At 37.3% G+C, this 21131-nt stretch overlaps 1 protein-coding gene across 2 annotated transcripts in view; it reads right to left on the bottom strand.

The window, feature by feature from the left end:
* Nucleotides 1-703: 703 nt before the first annotated feature.
* LMBR1 (limb development membrane protein 1) overlaps nucleotides 704-21131 on the bottom strand; it is a 114854-nt gene continuing 94426 nt past the window's right edge. For both annotated transcript variants that reach the window (XM_063452670.1, XM_063452669.1), the window contains 8 exons: nucleotides 20772-20852; nucleotides 19877-19953; nucleotides 18157-18234; nucleotides 13922-13995; nucleotides 10709-10799; nucleotides 8871-8937; nucleotides 5881-6042; nucleotides 704-2857 (listed from right to left, as the gene is read on the bottom strand). In XM_063452670.1, coding sequence (XP_063308740.1) covers nucleotides 2784-2857; nucleotides 5881-6042; nucleotides 8871-8937; nucleotides 10709-10799; nucleotides 13922-13995; nucleotides 18157-18234; nucleotides 19877-19953; nucleotides 20772-20852 — 704 coding nt within the window. In that variant the 3' untranslated portion in view covers nucleotides 704-2783. The remainder of the gene's footprint in view (nucleotides 2858-5880; nucleotides 6043-8870; nucleotides 8938-10708; nucleotides 10800-13921; nucleotides 13996-18156; nucleotides 18235-19876; nucleotides 19954-20771; nucleotides 20853-21131) is intronic.

Genomic DNA, 21131 nt, shown 5'->3' with positions numbered 1-21131 from the left:
CGGCGTGGAGGAGGAGGCAGTGACGAGGGACATCGTCGCTGCCTCAGGTAAGTGACTGAAGGGGTTTTCACTCCTTCAGCAACTGGGGATTGGGGGGTGGGAGGGAGAGGGGACCTGCAGTGCCAGGAAAACGGATTGTCTTCCTGGCACTGGAGTTTTCCTTTAAGCATTGTTGGGGAGAGTCATTGAATTTATTCACAGAAGAGAGTTTGCGGAAATAACCAATTTTAGGTGACAATTTCCCAACTATCACAAATTTAAAAAAAAAATCTAATTTACACAGAATGGGTTTGTCAGCTGAACATAGAGGGGTTACACAGTAATGGTAGCTCACGGAATGTTAAACTAGTGGCCTCCATGTGCAGCTAAAACGAGGCAACACTACTTGGCTAACAGTGAATTCACGGAAATCAGTTATTAGTATGTAAACTGTGAAATAACCATAGACTGAAACAATCAGTTTGAAAGCACTACAACTCCCATGATGCTTTGCCATTTTAAAGGCTGTTGTAGTTCTCCAAATTCTGGGGATCTACCTTTTGGGCACCCCTGTTCTAAAGCATTCAATTGTCTAAGGGCCATTTTTTCTGCAGTTACACAATAGTGATAGGCAGTACCTACTCTGTATATACTGGACACACCCGTTCTCCTGATGTGTGTGTGTTTGTGTGTGTGTATGTATGTATGTATGTGTATATATATATCTCAGTAACTGTTCGCTTTCGCACTCCAGATGTTGTGAACTCCAGCTGTGCTTTATGGAAAAAATTTATTTCTGAAGTAATTGCAGAGCCTGGCCAGTCTAAAGTGAACATATTTGACCTACTCCTTCATTAGTGCTAGGGAGCAGCCACTGTGAAATGATATGGATACAAGGTAGTACGGGATAGATCTGTCCAGTACCAGAAACACAGTCTGATCACGATTGCAGACATATCCAAATTAAAAGGGCAATGTTACTTTAAGGGTCAGGCAAGCGCACACTGCGTCAGAGCCCGCTGTTCCTTCCAGCACAAAGTGGTGGGGTATAAATATGTGCAATGAGCATGTTTGGTCTTTGAGGAAATTACAAAGATGGTCAATAAGTTCTTCTTGATATTGTGATGCTAGTTGCTTGTTGAAATGCCCATGTATTTTTGGTGAGAGATTTAAATGAACACACAAATACAGATCGAGCAATTAAAGCAATGTTGCAGCAGCATGTTGGGAATCCATGTTATAGCAGAATGCCAGACAAAGCTGGTTTCCTAGTAGCGGAATGTAGAGTTATAATAAAGATGGAATGGTGAGGAGGAACACAAATCCAAACTTGATAACACTACTATCACTGCTGGGCTCTTGACATTAATTTACTGTAATTGATGGTATCCAATGGATGTAACCATTTTCTTTACTGTTTGAAGAAGAAAAAAATGTTCTCCATGCCTACCCCGGAGTCTGAACTTAATGTAGATCAATATGAAATGGTATTGTAATATTGAATTCAAGGGTAGAGTTTCCAACAGAATTCAACGGGGACTCAATACACAGGGGAACCAGAGCAGCTTTGAGATGCACTGGACAACCCTCAGGATGTGCACTCAGAGAACTAATTCTTTAACGCATGTCTGAGTGTATAGCACTCCAGATGAACCAAACTCTCAGCTTTAGGTAATAATTAACCTAGAACACAGTGCTTAGTGAATAATAAGAGATGGGGAAAAAAACAGGACGTCTAATGAATTAATAATTTATCATATGGAATATATTGCATTTGCAACAACATACATGTTTGTATGCCTTAAACCACAGGTCTAGCTGAAGAAAGGGAAAAAAATGAGTGGAGAATATACAAATATTAATTTAAAAAAAACGCAAATTAATTCTAATGGTTTCTTTTTTTTTTTTTTTTCAATGTGTAAGTCATCAGAACAACAAAGTGTAAAAAAATCCGTAAAAACCAAACTGCTACTTACGAACAGTTATCCATCTAAGAGGTTCTGAATGTTCACTCAAATAGTACAAAGCAAGATCAGTTCTGCTTTAACCCCTTAAATGTGTCATGTGTCCTTAAGGGGTTAAAATAACTAATGTACATAAATAGGAGAGGCGTTTACTAGGGCAGCGATATCTTCTAACTGAAGCAGATATGGTGTGAAAAGAACACAGAAAATAGTGGAAATATGTTTCATATCTTAACAAATATAAAAATGTTATATGTGCCTCTCCTTTTATTAACATGCACAGAACAGAGCAGCGTTGGTAGCTCTGTACAATGTTAGTGCACTTACATCCACTCAGTGAATGCTAGGTGACACAGTATGATACACGGTTTGTTTTTAATTTTACTCTCCGCTCCCTTTTTGATTACACATTCAAAGCAAAAAAATAAATACAAAAATAGTGCCAATAGAGTTTGTGTTGTTGAATTAATACCACTCGTTTGGGTTGTTCTGTGAATAAACCCCTACGTGACTGCCATGCTGTCAGACTAGGTTATTTAAATCAATAGATGATAAACAGTAAACAGTCACAATCTGTAACATTAAGCAATATATATTTCTAAAATCTTAAACTTCTTGATAGCAATGATGTAAATGTTTCCTTTTAACCTGACACCTAAAGTGTTCAATATTTATAAATTATAATAATGCAAAGCAAAAATGAGTGATCTGTACTGCCCTCCCCCCTCCATTGTAACTCACACTTAAGACTATAATTCTGTGCACGTATTGTAATGAACTTTGTTATAAAAAGGAACCGAGTAAACAAAACGTCACCATCTTCAATTCTCAGACACATGGTCACAGTGTTTTCTGATGGCCATTGGTAGAAGAGGAATCCGTAGCTTCACTCGACAACTGAAGTTTATCTAAACCTGCAAAACAATACAAAAATCAGTGGGGGCAAGCATCTCCAGAGAGATGGGACTTCTAAAAACGTGGTACTTTAAATAGTGGAAAAAAGAAAAAAGGAAGCAACAATACTGAGGCTCAAATTTTCAGTTTCTGCGCTACCAGACAGATCGAAAAGATAGTCGCCATTGTAAATGTGACACTAGGGCTAAATTCTTGCTCACCTACTGACTAACTAAAATTTTGAGCCCTTACAAAATAATATTGTATAGACCAACAACAAATACTGAAAATTGCAGCGAATATTTATTCATGTTTATTATCTGATTTGGCAATTGGATTTCTTCTTCACATGATAATTTTTTTAAATTTTTTTTTAACAACTAAGAGTAATCATATTAAAAGCAATGCAGCAACTGCATGTAAATAAAATAAAAGTTAAAAAAGTTCTCTTAGCAAATGCACTTTGTACAACAGAAAAGAACATAGCAGTTTAACTACCATGTCCACAAACTTAGGTAATGACATCATGAACAGCTGTAAATTGATGCAAAAGGGGGGATATATATATATAAAAATGTTTGCTAAATGTAAAAAATTATGTTAAAAAGGATTAATTAAAAAACACTCACCCAGCAAAAATAACTGTATTCTTACCCACAAATTGGAACTAACTTGTGGTGTAGTTAGAGAAAATTGATGATTTAGGCACAGCCTGATATTTCACTAACACACTGCGGTGGCAAACAGATTAAACGATAATTTAAAATTGCACGCAAAGCACAGTTTACTGCTTTGATACTACACTGTGTGCAAACTTGTCACCAGCTAGTCACCATTAAGTTGGGCATTTGGACTTCTATGCAAATAAATAAAGAACAAAAAAACGAACATTTTACCTGAAATTTGGTATAGGTGTACATGCAAGTCATCTTAGAATTTTTGGTGCACTTTAACACCTTAATGACCGTAAAATGAAAGATATAATCTGCTTAAAAATGTGCAAATGGGTGCAGGGTTTGCTCCCTTTATTGCCTGCCATGCAAGTGAGCTTCTCAGAGATTTTTGGAGATTTGCTGAATCCTGAACTTACCGTATATACTCAAGTATAAGTCAACCCGAATATGAGTCGAGACCCCTAATTTTACCCCCAAAAACTGGGAAAACTTATTGACTCGAGTATAAGACTAGGGTAAAATTATATCCCCCAAAAATTATATTAATTGAATATTTATTTACAGTGTGTGTATACAATGAATGCAGTGTGTGTGTGTGTGTGTGAATGCAGTGTGTGTATGTGTGTGTATAAATGCAGTGTGTGTGTGTGTGTGTATGAATGCAGTGTGTGTGATGCAGAGCCTCGGTGGGGGGGGGGGGGCTTTTTTATTATAATATTTTCATTATTATTATTTTATTATATACATGTTTATTTATTTATTTTTGTTCCCCCTCCCTGCTTGTTTGCTGGCCAGGGAGGGGGGCTCTTATTCCCTGGTGGTTCAGTGGATGGGCTTTGTAGGAGGGGGGCTGGCAGGAAGCATTTACTTACCTCTCCTGCAGCTCCCTTCTCCTCCGCGCCGGTCCGGTCAGCTCCTCTGTCAGCTCCCACTGTAAGTCTCGCGGCTCTCGCGAGACTTACAGTGGGAGCTGACAGAGGAGCTGGACGGACCAGAGGTGAGAGAAGGGAGCTGACAGGAGGAGCTGCAGGAAAGGTGAGTTACCGCCCCCAACAGGACCGCCGGGCTTGTAATGAGCCCGGCGGTCCTGGTCTGTATTATGGCAATGTAAGTTGCCATAATACAGACATTAACTCGAGTATAAGTCAAGTTGGGGTTTTTCAGCATAAAAAATGTGCTGAAAAACTTGACTTATACTCAAGTATATATGGTACTTTTAACTAGAACCTTTATAAATATACAGCAAAACCGTCTGACGTCACCAGTAACTGGGTAGAAGCTTAACATGCTAATTTCCCTTGACTTGATAGCCGCTGGAACTTATTGCGGCCTTGGTGAAGGATGTGGCTGATCACTCGCCTCGTCTCTAACCTTTCTTGCAGTGGAGTTATTTTCAGAGTCTTTTGTTCCCCCTCACTCTGGACCGGTGGGGATTCTCCAGGTCCCCATTATGGAGGTTGCTGTCAGTCACAGACTGCTCTCTGATACAAAAGGACAGTCCACATCTCATAAGCTGGGTGAGGGGCCATGTGGCCGGCGTCATGCCCACAATCTGCAAATATTTTGTCTACACTTGGTTACACCAGAAAGCAACCTCAATCTCCTATATTACTTACAGTAAGGCTGGTGTTCCACAGCAATGGGATAAAAGCATATCCGTAATTTACCGCAGCACCCTCTCAATGTGTATGTCTTCCTAGGTCAAGGGCCATTCGGAGAATGCTACCCAACACACTGTCCACACTTGTCAAAAACTACTTACAAGATGAGTCAAACCCAACAACTTGACAAATTGACTCTACTTTCCAGGGGAAAAATGTAGACATTGTCAATGGCCAGGTTTATGGCGCATGGATGAAGACTCCTCTTCAAGTCTGGGGCAAGTATGGTTTTGTTCCGGAGCTACAAAACCAACACTATATGTTATTGGAAGTTGTTTATGCACCCTCCCTTGCCTTACCCAACATGGGAATAGGATGAGTGTTTATTCTTAGAAGTTGATTGCCCTGCTGCTTGGCTGGCTCTTTATTTTATATGTTTTTTTGTTTTTTTTCCAGTTTATCCAAAGGGCCTAACTATTGAGATCACTAATGTTATATTTACTCGAGATGAGTGACCTCCATGTGGTTTATACATCTATAAGTACTTCATTTTATTTTTAAGTACCAATTGTATTTCGATTACAAAAGGAGGTATTGCTTATCTTGCATACAGGTTATTCACAATTGAATCTTTGACGTGTATTGTATTGTCTTATATGATTGTCAGGTGATTACCACAATAAAAAGGGACTGGGAAAAAAAATAATTTATGCAAACTTATATCAATATGCATGTCATGCCAGCCAGCACAATTAATAAATACATTACCAATTGCCTTTAGAAGCTCTTCCCGAACAGCTGATGTAAATTTACGGACCAAGCACAATGTTGTCACAATAGCAAACAACAAATTGTATGCGACAACAATGTAAAAGTTCCCCAGCCAATTGAATCTTCCAAAATCTCCCAGTAGATCAAATCTTGTGATCCCTGAAAGACAAAGGTGTAAAGTGTGTTACAAGAGCTTACACGTACATGTTTAGCCATTTATCTTTCGACACTGACAAGATGTTTTTTTGTTGTTGATATTTTTCACAAGAGAAAATGCAATTATAAATGTGAAAGATTCTGTAACAAGGACTTTGTATTATAGTGATTTATAGGACTATGAGCTCTGTATCACAGAGTAGTTTGAAAATGAGATTCTTTGAGAATGCAGTCATCGCTGCAGAAATTTGATGAGAACAATGTATGTATAAAACATCTCCTGCTGTAGCAATAAGTCCTAGACACAACTAGACACTGGCAAAATTAGCCCAATTTCCCATATTATTGACATTGTCACATAAATTCACTACAATCATGTGAGGTCAATAAAATCTCACTAAATCACCAAGTACAGATTGTCTTAGAATAACGGATGGAAAATGTTTAAAATATTCTCTTTGATGGTTTAAATAATGTAGAATGAAAATGCCATTGCATCATCTTCTTTATTCAAATAGGTTCATATTTTCCAAACGTTATACTGCATAGATGGTTATGTAATTTGTGATGTTATTTATCATAATGAATGGGCAAGAATGCACATTCACTTTTTCGCAGTGTGGAGACCCTAATTTCAGGTAGAATGGGACATACATGACCCAGAGATTAATTGGAGCTACAATCCCAAGCAGTAGCTGTCACCTGTGACTATAATTCCCACTATTCTTAGGCAGCACTGGGATATGTATGTCCTAGTACTGCGATTACAGTAATGTCATTTTATCCATACAATACCCCAACACTAACTGAAAAACATCATGTAATATAGAATATTATAGATAAACACAACCAAGGGATGAACTCAGAGGTTTGAAAATGTGTCCATTTTATTGTGTCACACTCGTACAGATCTAACACTTTGTGAGGTATTTGAATAAAGTGGACACATTTGCAAGCCCTGTGACTGCACAGAATTGAACCCAAGCTATTAAACCTGGAATCATTTAAGGTAGAGAGTGACAAACCATTGCATAAATATCAGCAAAAAATACATATCAATTAAGTTACCGTAATTTCACTCATTGCTATAATGTGAAAATTATTATTTTATTTTTTTTTGTCTGTTGGATTTTGTTGTGGATGAGTGGATTAGGAGAATATGTCTGTTTATACGGCCCATATTTAGCGATCACTGTTAAATAATTACATTATAACATATAAATAACGAATATAACAGAAAGAGGGAGCCAAGCATCATGCGATAAAAGAAAACAAAACAAAAACACATTTTTATTCCGTGCTGAATTGGCTACAGGATAAAAAAAAAAAAAAAAGGCACTGCATTGCTCTATTGTGTGTATTTTCGTTTGCCTTTCCCATCATGGTTAGTCCAATTCTCTCTTTGATACATACACACACAGCAAAAAAAAATAAAAAATAAAATGTTTTTTTTTTTGTTTTTTGTTTTTTAAATACGGTGAGAAGGCTATGAATCTGTTTAACGTATTTATTCCCTTTCATCTATTGAAAGGCATTGGGCATGGCATGTAAGGCAATGCATGTTGATATTTTGCAAAGCACCTCATGACTCACTGTACCCTAATGCAGTCTATTAATCCTGTTTGGACAGCTGCATCTGTGCGTTGTTAGCTGAAGTCTGATTGTACCATCCTTCTATTTCCCTTTCTGTTTTATTCTTTTATTTATCTCTATGGCAAACTATTCAGGAATGTCGTTTGTTAGGCAGGCAGAAAAAAAAAGTAAGTTTCAACATTAATTTGTTTTCTTTGTAATGACAATTGTACCCAGCAAGCACTCTTCCTCTCAATAACCAGTGTACATTACTTCCAACTGTTTCCGACAATCTTGCATTATAGAAGACACAAAATCAGCTTTAGAAAGATGGGAGCAGAGGACAGGCTTACGTGACAGTTCCCACAGGCATTTTTTTTATACATCTGTTTACATACATTTCTTAAATTCATGAATAATTTTTTTTTTTTTTTTTTTTAAGTTATTGGTGTAACAAAAGTATAAAATAACAGCAGGGTTAATCCAGCATGTTAAGCAGGCGACATTTTCTGTGCTGCGAATAATAGATATTTAAAGATTGCTTGTTCTTCACACAAGTAGTAACAACGTGTGCATGACTAAGCTACGAGATACTCCAGAAAAAAACAGGCAGAACCACTGCCCTTTCATGGAAACTTCTTATTATTCTATCTGGTGACAACAATTCTATGGGGGTTATTTATCAAGGCATTTCTGGGGCAAGATTCTACAAGTGGGCAATCACCATGGAAACTAAGAGACTGCTCCTGTTGACCACTCTGCATTTAATGACACTCGGAGAAAACCACCACTACCTTTTTTGTCTTTCGGTTCCCCAACCGCAATTTATTAAAATCTCCATGTGTGGGGTTTATTCACTAAGGATTGAATTATAGGGGATTGAAATTCAAATTGCAAACTTTATGCTAAAATAGTCAGTTTTTAATCAAAGTACTTTTTGCCTAAATTTTGCAATTTGGTTTTCAATTAGCTAAAATTCTGTTTTTATCTTAAGTAAATAAACTGCTATTTTATTGGTGGAAAGGATCCCTGCATTACTTGAAACCTATTAGCGGCCACATACATTGGCTGCGGAGGTAATTAAAAAAAAAATAAAATAAAAACCTAATCCCTTGTGTCTATAGATTGTGATTCATTTTCAATAGAACATGTTTTACTCATCAGTTGTAGACCTCTGCCTTGTATTACACAAAAACAAACAAACTAATACAAAATGCCACAGAAAGATCAAAGGAGAAACATTCTTCTAAGAGACATACCTAATGTTCTTGACATGACTGGCAAAGCGGAGCTAAGAACTAGAATTGAAACGCAATTCCCGATGATCTGTCAAACAATAAATAAAGGGAGACATGTATGCGAAAGACGTAATTAAAAACTGAACATCAGATTGAAGTTTAGAAGTGTGCCTGCTTGCGAATGACATATTGTGTAATTATTTGGCAAATCTTCTATTGTGTAATTATTTCAGGATTATTTAACAAAATGAGTTAACACCAGAGTAGCTTATCGGAAAGCGTAGCTGACTTTGAGAATATTTCCAGTTTGGATATTTTGAATTTAAAATTCACTTTGAATCCTCCCTTTAGTTAATAGCCCGGTCTGTGATGATACTAAATTATGCAGTGTACAGTAAAGAATGACACCGTCTTTGTAGAAATATTCTCGAAGCAACATTTGCCCCTTTCCCCTTTTCACAGAATTTCTGTAAAACTATCTATAGACAAACTCCTGCACCCTACTTAGATAGTATAACTATGAGAACATGCAAAACAAAAGAAGTCCCCTCCAGTTTTTATTTTCCATGTTTCTCAATGTATTAAAAAAGCAGACAAGATATACAATACCCATCTTTCTTAAGTTCCATGCCAAAATCGTTAAATGAATAACTGCTAGTCAGTTTACAGAGCAGATCCAACCTATGTGATAAGTACAACTACTCACTGTGGATAAACTATTTTATTTTATTATTTATATAGCGCCAACAAATTTCACAGTGCTGTACAATGGGATAAATCGCAGATGGATGGATATTTAGAATAAGATCAGACCTCACACACCTGACCACCCGATTAAAGTTCTCCTCTTCCACTACAGGCAGGCCCACCAAAAGTATTCTAGCTGCGAAAATTTCGGGTATTTTACATTTTTTTTAATTGATTTAAAATGTACCTTTTTACATTTAATGCATTATCTATCGAATGCATTAAAAAAATTTCATTTTTACTCCACATATACCCCTTTAAGCAATAAAAAAAAAAAACATTCCTTTAAGTAAAACCTGTAAAATATTTTGCAAATGTACAATAAAAAAATGATTTTGGGGCTGCCGTGTTTATTTTGTGTATTGAGCGCAGGGAACTTCAATAGAAGTAACTTGGCCAGAAAGTTAAGACTCTTTTAATGCAGCACCTTACACAAAAGGGAAATGCTTCATAAGGATAATTGAAGGAGCAGAAATGCCAGGCCCATAGTTACTGACCTCCGCAGACAGCTTGTGAGAATGACCAACAAAAAAAAAAAAAGTATACATTTGTGTCAAAGCATTACTTAACAGCTTTATTTCCATCAAGCCGGTGTCAAATTGTGGGGTCAAATTAGCCTTAACTTGGAAGGAATGATTGAATGGGGCCCTCCAGTTTTAGTTTAATTATTTAAATTTGAATCACTCTGTCTTATTTCGCATAGTAACAAAGTTCTTCAGATTTCAAACAGCCTCAGTGAAGTACAGTTCGCACAATCAAAGTTACTCATTAGCAATACGTTCCTTTGGGAAGAAAGAAAACGCTATTCAGGGGTTTCAATGGACTGGTGAACAAGTACAGCTATTTTAGAGACCCCTCTTTTTTTATTTTTTACAAGTGAATGGATGCCTTCCAAACTAAACAGAGCACACATGCCCTTTCCCACTCATTTAGCATTTTGAAAATAGTCCAGTTTGTGTTTACGCAGCTTATAAACAAATACTGTTCAGGGCAAATGAGCCATTCAAGGTAATTACTAAATAGCCCAACTGCTGGTTCCAGGGTGGGAAAAAAAGAAAAGGAGGTGGGGGGAGGGGGGCCATCAACATCACCACCTTACGTTTTTACCTTACCTTTGTCATCGTTGTGTCATCTTTCCTGGGAGCTAGACTTCCAAAAAAGCGAAGGCTATAGAAGCCGACGACAGAGGAAACCATGAGATAGCTGTGAGAATCAAGGTAACATAAAGGAACAAAAAGAAAACACATGCTAATCTAGAGGAATGTGAAAGATTCACTCGAGTACTCAATGCTCTCTGGAACATCTCAACGAATGAAGGAAAAACAAAACACAGCAAGTGCTTGGATAGAGAAAGCCCCCTTCTCAATTAACAAGGAATAGACTACAGTTCACTGTCGAGAGATACACATTGTGTATGTGTGTATATATACGCATACATATACATACATATATATATATATATATATATATATACACACACACACACACACACACACACACTTCAACCTCTCTACATATTTCTGTAGATCGCCAAATCCTGTTGCTTCCATCTCAAAAACATAGCGCGCTTCCGCCCCTATTTAACCCCAGATGCAGCTAAGGTGCTGGCCCATGCTCTTGTTCTCTCTCGCCTGGACTATTGCAATACTCTTCTCAGTGGTCTTACATGTTCCCAGATTGCACCATTGCAATCTATAATGAATGCGGCGGCGAGGCTCATTTTCCTGTCCGCTCGAACCTCCCATGCCTCCCCGCTCTGTCAGTCCCTGCATTGGCTCCCGGTTAGATATAGGGATCAATTTCAAATTTTGGTGTTTGCTTACAAGTCCCTACATAATGCTGCTCCAACCTACCTATCCTCCCTAATATACAAAGACCTACGTATATCCTCTGTCTTACTCCCACCTCTAACGCTTGCCTCCGTGACTTTTCCAGGGCTGCGCCTCTTCTGTGGAACTCCCTTCTCTTCTCTGTAAGAATTTCACCCAGTCTCCACTAATTCAAAAAAATCATTGAAAACTCTATTCTTCAAGGAAGCATATCAATTAAACTGTTAGCAGGTTTTTATCCCCCACCCCCCAGGACTCCTCTCCTGCAACTGTCAAACATTACCTACTAAGCCCTCAGTGAATACATTTCTAACAACCTACTTCTTTACTCCGACTTTTACCCTTTGTGTCACTATACCCCACTCCCTCTAGAATGTAAGCTCATTGAGCAGGGCCCTCCACCTCTCTGTTCCTGTACGTCCAGTTGTCTGGTTACAATTACATGCATGTTAGTCCACCCATTGTACAGTGCTACGGAATCTGATTGCGCTATATAAATAATATAATAATAATAATAATAGATAGATATATCTACAGACAGACAGGTCCTATGATGCTCAACTTATCATACTAAAAGATTTCAAATTATTGGTCTTCAGAAACATGTGGACGACAAGGTTAAATGAAAGCTCCAAGAAATGCTTTGCTAACCCGAAAGATTGGGTGGATAGGCAAAACATGCTGTGATACAATCTTCCATAATCCACAGCACATGAGCAGTATTCACTCTCCAATCTAAAAAAAAAAAAAAAAAAAAACAGTCCCTGAACAGTATGCATTCTACAATCGCTATAAAAACAAACAGTCCCTGAACAGTATGCGTTCTACAATCATAATATTTCAAACAGTCCCTGAACACTATGCGTTCTACAATCATAATATTTCAAACAGTCCCTGAACACTATGCGTTCTACAATCGCTATAAAAAACAAACAGTCCCTGAGCAGTATACATTCCACAATCGATATAAAAACAAACAGTCCCTGAGCAGTATACATTCCACAATCGATATAAAAACAAACAGTCCCTGAGCAGTATACATTCCACAATCGATATAAAAACAAACAGTCCCTGAGCAGTATACATTCCACAATCGATATAAAAACAAACAGTCTCTGAGCAGTATACATTCCACAATCGATATAAAAACAAACAGTCCCTGAGCAGTATGCAATCTACAATCATTATACAACAAACAGTCTCTGAGCAGTACGCATTCTACAATCATTATACAACAAACAGTCCCTGAGCAGTACGTGTTCTACAATCATTATACAACAAACAGTCTCTGAGCAGTACGCATTCTACAATCATTATACAACAAACAGTCCCTGAGCAGTACGTGTTCTACAATCATTATACAACAAACAGTCTCTGAGCAGTAAGCGTTCTACAGTCGTTATGAAACAGTCCCTGAGCAGTACGCGTTCTACAATCTTAACCCCTTAAGGACACAACTTCAGAAAGAAAAGGGAATCATGACGGAATATTTCCGTCATTTGTCCCCAAGGGGTTAATAAAACAAACAGTCCCTGAAAAGTATGAATTATACAATTGTTATAAAACAAACAGTCCTCTCTAACTCCTCTTTTTCATTTGTTTTCTAATCTGGAAATTGTACAAATGACTAGAGTTTAGGTGTCTTGAAGATGTTGATCTTAACTTCCATCACGTCACTTTTTTGTGATGTGCTCATTATCTCCTGCATACGCAGTTTGCTTCGTTACAAATCAGATTTCGTATGAATTCATCAAATCGGAAGCATCCAAATCAACGGAAATTGAAATGAAATTAATTTTGCACTTTCAGCTCTTTAGTAGATAGCTCCCTAATTTGGTATCCTTACGTGGGATTGTCCTAGTTAATGGTACTAAACTAGGGCACAGTTTAAAAGATTTTAATTATATTTTGCAATGAATTTGTTATGGTGCGAAGAGGTCCTGGACACAAGTTTACCTGAAGGGGTTAAACGATTAAAGCCTTGGAGCAGCACCCACTGATGTGTGGGCTGCAACTCTCAGTCAATCAATAGCTCACCATTCAGTGAATACCTTTGATATGCACTTTTTTTTTTTTACACTCTTTTCTCAATAGAGAGCTTCAGATAGCTACAGAGACACAGTGATTGGGTGCTGGCTTGAAGACTTTACGTTTACCATTTACAAATGGTTGAATCCCTTTGCATCAAAACTATCAAAATGTTGGTGAATGTGTGTACAGATAGATAGATACTGTATAGATAGATACTGTGTAGATAGATAGATACTGGATCGATGATAGATAGATAGATAGATGGGTAGCGTGCAAAAACCAAACAGGTTCTGGTGGGGAAAAAATTGTGATCGAAAACCCCTGAAGTCTGTGGATAGTTAATGTTAAACAAAAATATGCACACCAGTCAAACAATAAAACTTGCTTTTCCCACATATATATATACACACAACCACACACACACACACACACACACAGCCTATATTTCAAAGGATCGAAGGATACAATATTAAAATTATTTCTAATGCAGCCCCTGCAAATCCAAACGTGAAGAGGGACGCGTCGCCAATACCTGTACCCTGAAAAAAGAAGAAATACGAAAATATGAAAATATTTTCTGCTACATCTAACAAATACATAGAACACTTCTATAGTGCTTAAAATTGGAAACTCTCATTGTATTGTAATATAAACTTACACTTCTGAAGCATACTACATCCATTGACAGACACGTTTAACAACTCCTGTTATTACTATGTTATGACAAAATTTTAACTTTATCAACAAACTAGGTTTTCTCTATTCAGAATTGAGCAAAATCTCAATGGGAGTAGACTCTACCCTATGATTGGAAAGCAGGCAATTTCTGATAAATCCCAAGTATTAGGGTAGATGGAAGGGAGAGCACGGGTCCTGCTTCCAAAGACCACTAATCGAGGGTGTGCCCATACAGGAGGGTACAAAATTAACTAAAGTCCCATGGCTGCATAATGCAAATAAACGTAAATAACTAAATGGAAAATAAAAAAGTCTCTTTATTAAGGAGTTAAGTTGCTAAGAACCAAAAAATTGGTAACCCAAGAAAGTGCAGAAAAACTGTGAAAAAAGGGGGGGGGGGGAGAGGGGAGGGGGGTATGTATGTGAAAACACGTGTTACACACACTAGGTCTCAATCTTTAAAGTAAAATAAAAAAGTAAAGGTCACGTAGGTATATCCCTCCGAAATAATATACTATATGTGGAGTATATCGTTGGGGGACCATGCAGTAGCGACGGGTTAAATACAGCAAGTACGTAAATAAACCTCCACTATGTTAGCACAGCTCAATGGCATAATGCGGTCACCTTTGTAGCTGCCCACCCAGTTCGAATAACAATAAAGGTGAAGGTGTCGCCTATATAGTTGTCAAGGGCAGCAAAAAAGCCAGCGGGTGACCTCTACAGTAAGGTATATAGGTACAGGTAGAGCTGAAAGTCAGTACCACTGTAGAGATTTAGAGGCGTCTCTACAGTGGTACTGACTTTCAGCTCTACCTGTACCTATATACCTTACTGTAGAGGTCACCCGCTGGCTTTTTTGCTGCCCTTGACAACTATATAGGCGACACCTTCACCTTTATTGTTATTCGTACTGGGTGGGCAGCTACAAAGGTGACCGCATTATGCCATTGAGCTGTGCTAACATAGTGGAGGTTTATTTACGTACTTGCTGTATTTAACCCGTCGCTACTGCATGGTCCCCCTACGATATACTCCACATATAGTATATTATTTCGGAGGGATATACCTACGTGACCTTTACTTTTTTATTTTACTTTAAAGATTGAGACCTAGTGTGTGTAACACGTGTTTTCACATACATACCCCCCTCCCCTCTCCCCTCTCCCCTCTCCCCCCCCCCCTTTTTTCACAGTTTTTCTGCACTTTCTTGGGTTACCAATTTTTTGGTTCTTAGCAACTTAACTCCTTAATAAAGACTTTTTTATTTTCCATTTAGTTATTTACGTTTATTTGCATTATGCAGCCATGGGACTTTAGTTAATTTTGTACCCTCCTGTATGGGCACACCCTCGATTAGTGGTCTCTCTCTGTTTTCTGTGTTTATAAGATATATACACCATGGCAATCCAATGTGTTGTGAGACTGAATTCAAACCAGGCTGATCATCTCCAGCACCATGGACAGAGATTACAACAAAGCAGAAATCGTAATATGGCTAAATATGGAATCTGGTTGATAAGTGACTTGAGATGTGGTATGTGATACATAAATGTATCCCACTGTGTGCCTCTGTATTTTGAACACCAGGTGGAGACAAACAATTTGACAAGTGGATCTGTCATCTACAAACATCAAATGTATGACAAATTCTCCTACATTTAATCTATACACTGAATTTACCAGCAAATGTATAGCTTACAAGATATATTGAACAGGAGAAGAGTTCCTCCACCTCCAATACGGCATTCAAAATGCAATACTTATCTCTGCTGCTGCATTGGAAAGGTTAATTTAGTGCTAGCCCGAGAGGTCACCTAAGTGTAGTGAGGAACTAGAATAATTATATTTCCTGGTGGATCACAATAACACACGTTGTTTGTCATTATTGGCACTTTCTCCTGAGCATAGGTTTAGTTCTGTAGAATAAACTTTTTTTTTTCTTACCTTCATTTTAATTACATATATTCTACAATAAATCTACAGCACAACGAATTGAATGGGATTTTTATTCTTAGATTATTTTTATTTTTTTTAAATGGCACAGAAATCTTTTTACCGGTAACAAACGTTGAGCACCCCACCCCTCCACTGTAAGTGTCCCTTTGGAGGAGACCGGGGAAAAGTATAAATTTAAGTCTCTGGGTCTTTGACAGTCTCTGGCAGCAGTTTAAGCAGTAAGTATGGCAGTAAGCATGTTTATCTCCCATGTTACAATTAGTGCAGGACCAACTGATATTAGGGCTCTTTGATGTAGTGGTTGACTTAACATAATATGACCATATCGTGTAACTGTATCCCCATATTTGTTACCCAAGATAGGCGATTTTAGGTATCCTTGTAAAATTTAAAACTGTCATTTTTATGTGTGTATGAGCGGTTCTTTAATCTGTATTAGGTGACAAACTTTTTTAATGGTTAGGACCGAATAGTTAAGTGTCTGTAATTTCATTCTCAGGTGTTTGGAAAGGAGTAGGGGAAAGGATTGACTGTGTAAGAACAGGAGACAGATGCTATATGATCTGAGTAGTTTGAATAAGCATAATTGCCCCTGGGGGGACAGAGGATAAGAAACTATTGGTATTACAACTTGAACTATAACCATTTAGGGGTTTCAGAATTCTAAGCATTATAGTCCAACAACATCTCGTGAGACAAAGTTGGACACCCCTAAACATTGATAAACCTGTATTTTTGTATATATTCCAAATGCCAATATCAACATAAAACCGAATGTTCAAAACAGAACCTGATACTTGCTAAAAGGTAACTACTGATCAAAGAGAAACTATTCACCGCAGAGCATATTACATGCCCAATTTATTTTACATCGCAAAAGAATTCCCATTAAACAAAACAAGTATAAGCCGTGAAAAAAAAAATAGAGATAAAAATCTTTATCAAATTAGTACTGCCACAGCCTTGGGACGCTCTGTACTCAGATGCTTTAACATTAAGCAGTTCCTACACACAACATGAGATCAGAGGGTTGGCAGGTATCCAGCTTTGCTTACACCCAGACATTTACCAAAACCACTGTAGAGGTATCAGAATGCTACCACAGGTCCCGTAAGACTGTTTCAGTGATGCCAAAATATGTAAACCCTTACATAAAATAATAATAGCAGCTTCTTTTATTAAACTGTTCAAGACCCCTATGCAAAAATATATATCTTTTTTTTTTGTTACTAAAAGTAGAGGATGGAAGAACAATCAAAAGTCCACTGCGATCCATGAAAGTCTAGTGTGTCAGATTACCGAAAAGATAAATAGTGGTTTAAATCCATCATCTCTCACTATCGCTGTATTAAAAAGGGCACCCCTCAAATATTAAACAGCGGGTTTGGCGACATTGACAATATTGGACAGGCTAAAGCTGATGTTCATTTTATTAATATCAAGGAATATTCTGAGTTTGTAAATTAGCCCTGAAAGGTCATATCAAAGTGCCATGGATGTTTTAATATATTGGTTTGTAGAAATATGTTCTTACAAGTGACATAATTAACTATCAATAGGCCATTTGGGCCACACTCAGAGCCACTGCCCTCCATACAATTTTTTTTTTTTTAATTCATCTATTTTAGCTGGACATTTGAAACTTAATTGCCAACATTTCCACATTAGTGAATACTTCAAGTGTCCTATACCAATTTAAACCTTAGCCGCCATCTTCAAGGAATTTGGTATTGATACCAACAAAATGTATTAGATCATTCTTTTATTTACATGAAAATCAAAAATATTGAGGTTAAAGAGACCTATTTATAGTTAGACTAAACTAAAGTTGTCTTGCATGGTACAATCCCATTTCAAATTAAGTTACCATCACAGATATCCATTAAAGGGACACTGTAACATCTCCATGAATTGGTTATAATGTCTGCAGTCCCCTGGCACTGTTCCTCAAATCAGTGTTTGGATTAGAAATGCAATACAGCTATATATTGAGTATTTTTTTTCAGTTACATTAACATGACATATGTTTGCACTGCCATCAGTATAAGAACTTCCCAATTTACCTTGGAGCCTTTGGGCATTGCGGTCTCATCTACTAGTAAACGTAGAATGTTGCAGGAAACCAAAATGACCGAGAAGGACTGAAAGGAAACAAACATAGAATGTTAACTTGCAATCACAACCAAAAAATGGAACTTGGTAATGAGAGGCAAAACAAGCCATAACAAGAAACCCAACATATTGGAATACTGTGTTCATCATTAGCTTAAAATTCTGAACAAAAGATCTTTAATGATTACAGGAGGCATTCTGATAGTCCTGTTGATGGTACACCTACTCATTCATTACAGGGCACAACCGTGGACATTTCTAGCATCAGTATGTGATCTATAACATTTTCCACCTATAACATTGCTGAAAACTTCTCAAAACCTGAAAATTGGGGATAAATTCTGTAGTTATCATTAAAGGGAAACACCCCACTAATAAAACACTTCAGCTTTCTGTATGTGTGGAAGCATCTCCTCATTTGCAGTTTATAAAAGTGCTGATTTTGATTAATTTATTATTTTTATTCTGAACCTTTGTATCCAAGGTAAGAAACACCTCCCTTGCTGACAGACAGTTGGGGAGGTTTTCTTCTCGATTCCGTAAGCTCAAACTGAAAGTAGTGAGTGAAGCACTCTACAAGAGCGCATTTGCCTTCTCCCCTAAGCGCATGTGTGCCACACAGCCCACTTCCGCCCTGTCTGTGCACTCACTGGCATCATCTAACTCATACACAATCACTAAGGCCAAACCCTACAAAGTCGCTGAATAGCAGTAATCTGTAACACAATCCTAAGCAAACTGGTACATTGGAGATAGTATGAGCAAACTTCACACCAAAAAAAGGAACAGGCATGTGAAAATCAAGTTAGCAGGAAGCCATATGAAGTCTCACAAGGACAGGGCTCTGTTGCACAATATACAAGCTGAATTTGAAGAGGGTTCCACACTGGTTACTAATTACTCTTGAGCACTTTTACACACACAACAGCACATTGTGACTCTCCAACCTTTAATGGGGGTCCTGGTTTGTGCTACCCATCTTGTGGAATTATCCTACCCAGGCCAAACCCATTGGAGTGACTGCCCTAAAAATGTTGACGTGGTGCATCTGCCTACAGAGTATTTAAAGTTTATAGATGGTAACAGAGGTAATGCATACAAGTCTAGCCCAACAGCTATTTAATTGTATTTAAATTTCCTCTTACTCTCATTGTGCAGTATTGCTGTAGGACCTATTCTGGGTTGTTTTATGATGACATCCACTATAATCCTTTGATAGACAACTGTGCCTCTCAGCGAAAGCTGTTGAACGCTAACCTTTATGTAAGATTTGCAGAGTCTGGAACCTTTCCTTTATTATCCGACTGACAAGATATAGAAATTGTAGACATACAAAAATATGATGTTAGCGCTTTCCTTTTAGGACTTACTTAACGTACCGTATGTTTCTATTTTCCGTCCCACAGTGCAAATTGTGCCCTGGTTAGTGGATATGCCAGAACCAAACTGGGTTGTGATTAAATAGCAAATGATTTAATATACAACCAATAGAACACAATAAATTAAAAATTGTAAAAAGAATGATGCCGATTTCTATGGTTATATTTAATGGTTTAATTTACAGAAAAGTAAAGATTCCCTTTAAAGAATGCACACCATAGAATATTTTGTTGAACGAAAGGGTACATTGTAATAAAGTCTGACAAAAGACCAGGGAAAAAATATAGTTACCGTTGCAATAAGGAGGACAATCATTACTGCTGGATAGACTAAATTCTTCTCCCATGAGGAAGCTTTCTTGCGTCTTTCTTTTAAAAATAAAAATAGAAAAGTATAAATGTAAGAATTTTTTAAGAAGTTTAGTTTTTTCCTCAAAATGTTTTTATTGACATTTTTGTATTTATAATAACTGAACTATTACAGTTATGAACAAAAAAGATATCCATAGCATTGTTCTGTGAAAGTTACATGAAAAGTGAAAATACAATATCTTGTATGTGAAAAGAATTAAAATCCAAAAATGGCATATATATAGCGTATTCCTAGACTTAGAACGTGTAACAAGGTTAGGGCGAGTAGGCAATTGGAGTTACTTGGTCAGGTGACATTGAAGGCTATGCACGTGTTCCGTGTATGTAGAGGACAGTTGAAGGTTATGTGTGTGTTGAGTGTATGTAGTTTTTACAACATTCCATGGGAAATCTGGGAATCAAAGAATATAAAAAGGCACTGCGATGGGTGATAGGGTAGGTTGTGAGAAAATAGGGGGGCATGGAAGATGAGGAACAAAATTATACCCAGGCATTAAACTCTGATAGTATAAGCATAAAACATTATAAAACCTTATATATTACAAGAATATGTTAAGTACGAGTTGTGTACATGGGGCTATATTTTTCCATCACCTTATGTAAGCTGATTGGCATTCATAGTATTATAAAAGTTGAACAGTTGCAGACTAAAACATATTGTTAATAACACAAATCAAATTAATCTGGAGTAATTATAAGAGAAACAATATATTGTTGCAGAACAGCTATAGTTAATCTTAAATAAGCTGTTTATAAATCATATAAAAAAGAAGCCTAGAATAAAAAATTACCGAACAATCAAAAGCTCAACCCACCTAGGTTTGACTTCATGGTCTTGGCATTCAAAAGGTCATATTCAATCTTCTTTGCATTGTAATCTGAAGCCGAACTTCCTCCTGTAGGACACAAACATAATGTGATTGATGGCAAGACTGTGATGGAATGAATGCTACAGAAATAAAATCCTTATGATAGCATTACAATTCTTAATGATACAAGTACGATTCTATGTGTTGCATTGGTCTGTAAGGATGAATATATGTACATACACTATTCTTTTACCAACAATCCCTTTGCAGGAATATCTGCAAACGAGCTAGACCGAAGCAAAGACATTTTGGCAAATGTGAGAAGTTATACTGATACAAGCCCCTCCAAAAAATAAAAAAACTCCC

This window comes from Pelobates fuscus, chromosome 4 (genome assembly GCF_036172605.1).
Source record: "Pelobates fuscus isolate aPelFus1 chromosome 4, aPelFus1.pri, whole genome shotgun sequence".
Taxonomy (NCBI): Eukaryota; Metazoa; Chordata; class Amphibia; order Anura; family Pelobatidae; genus Pelobates; species Pelobates fuscus.
This window is presented reverse-complemented; position numbering and strand designations above follow the sequence as displayed.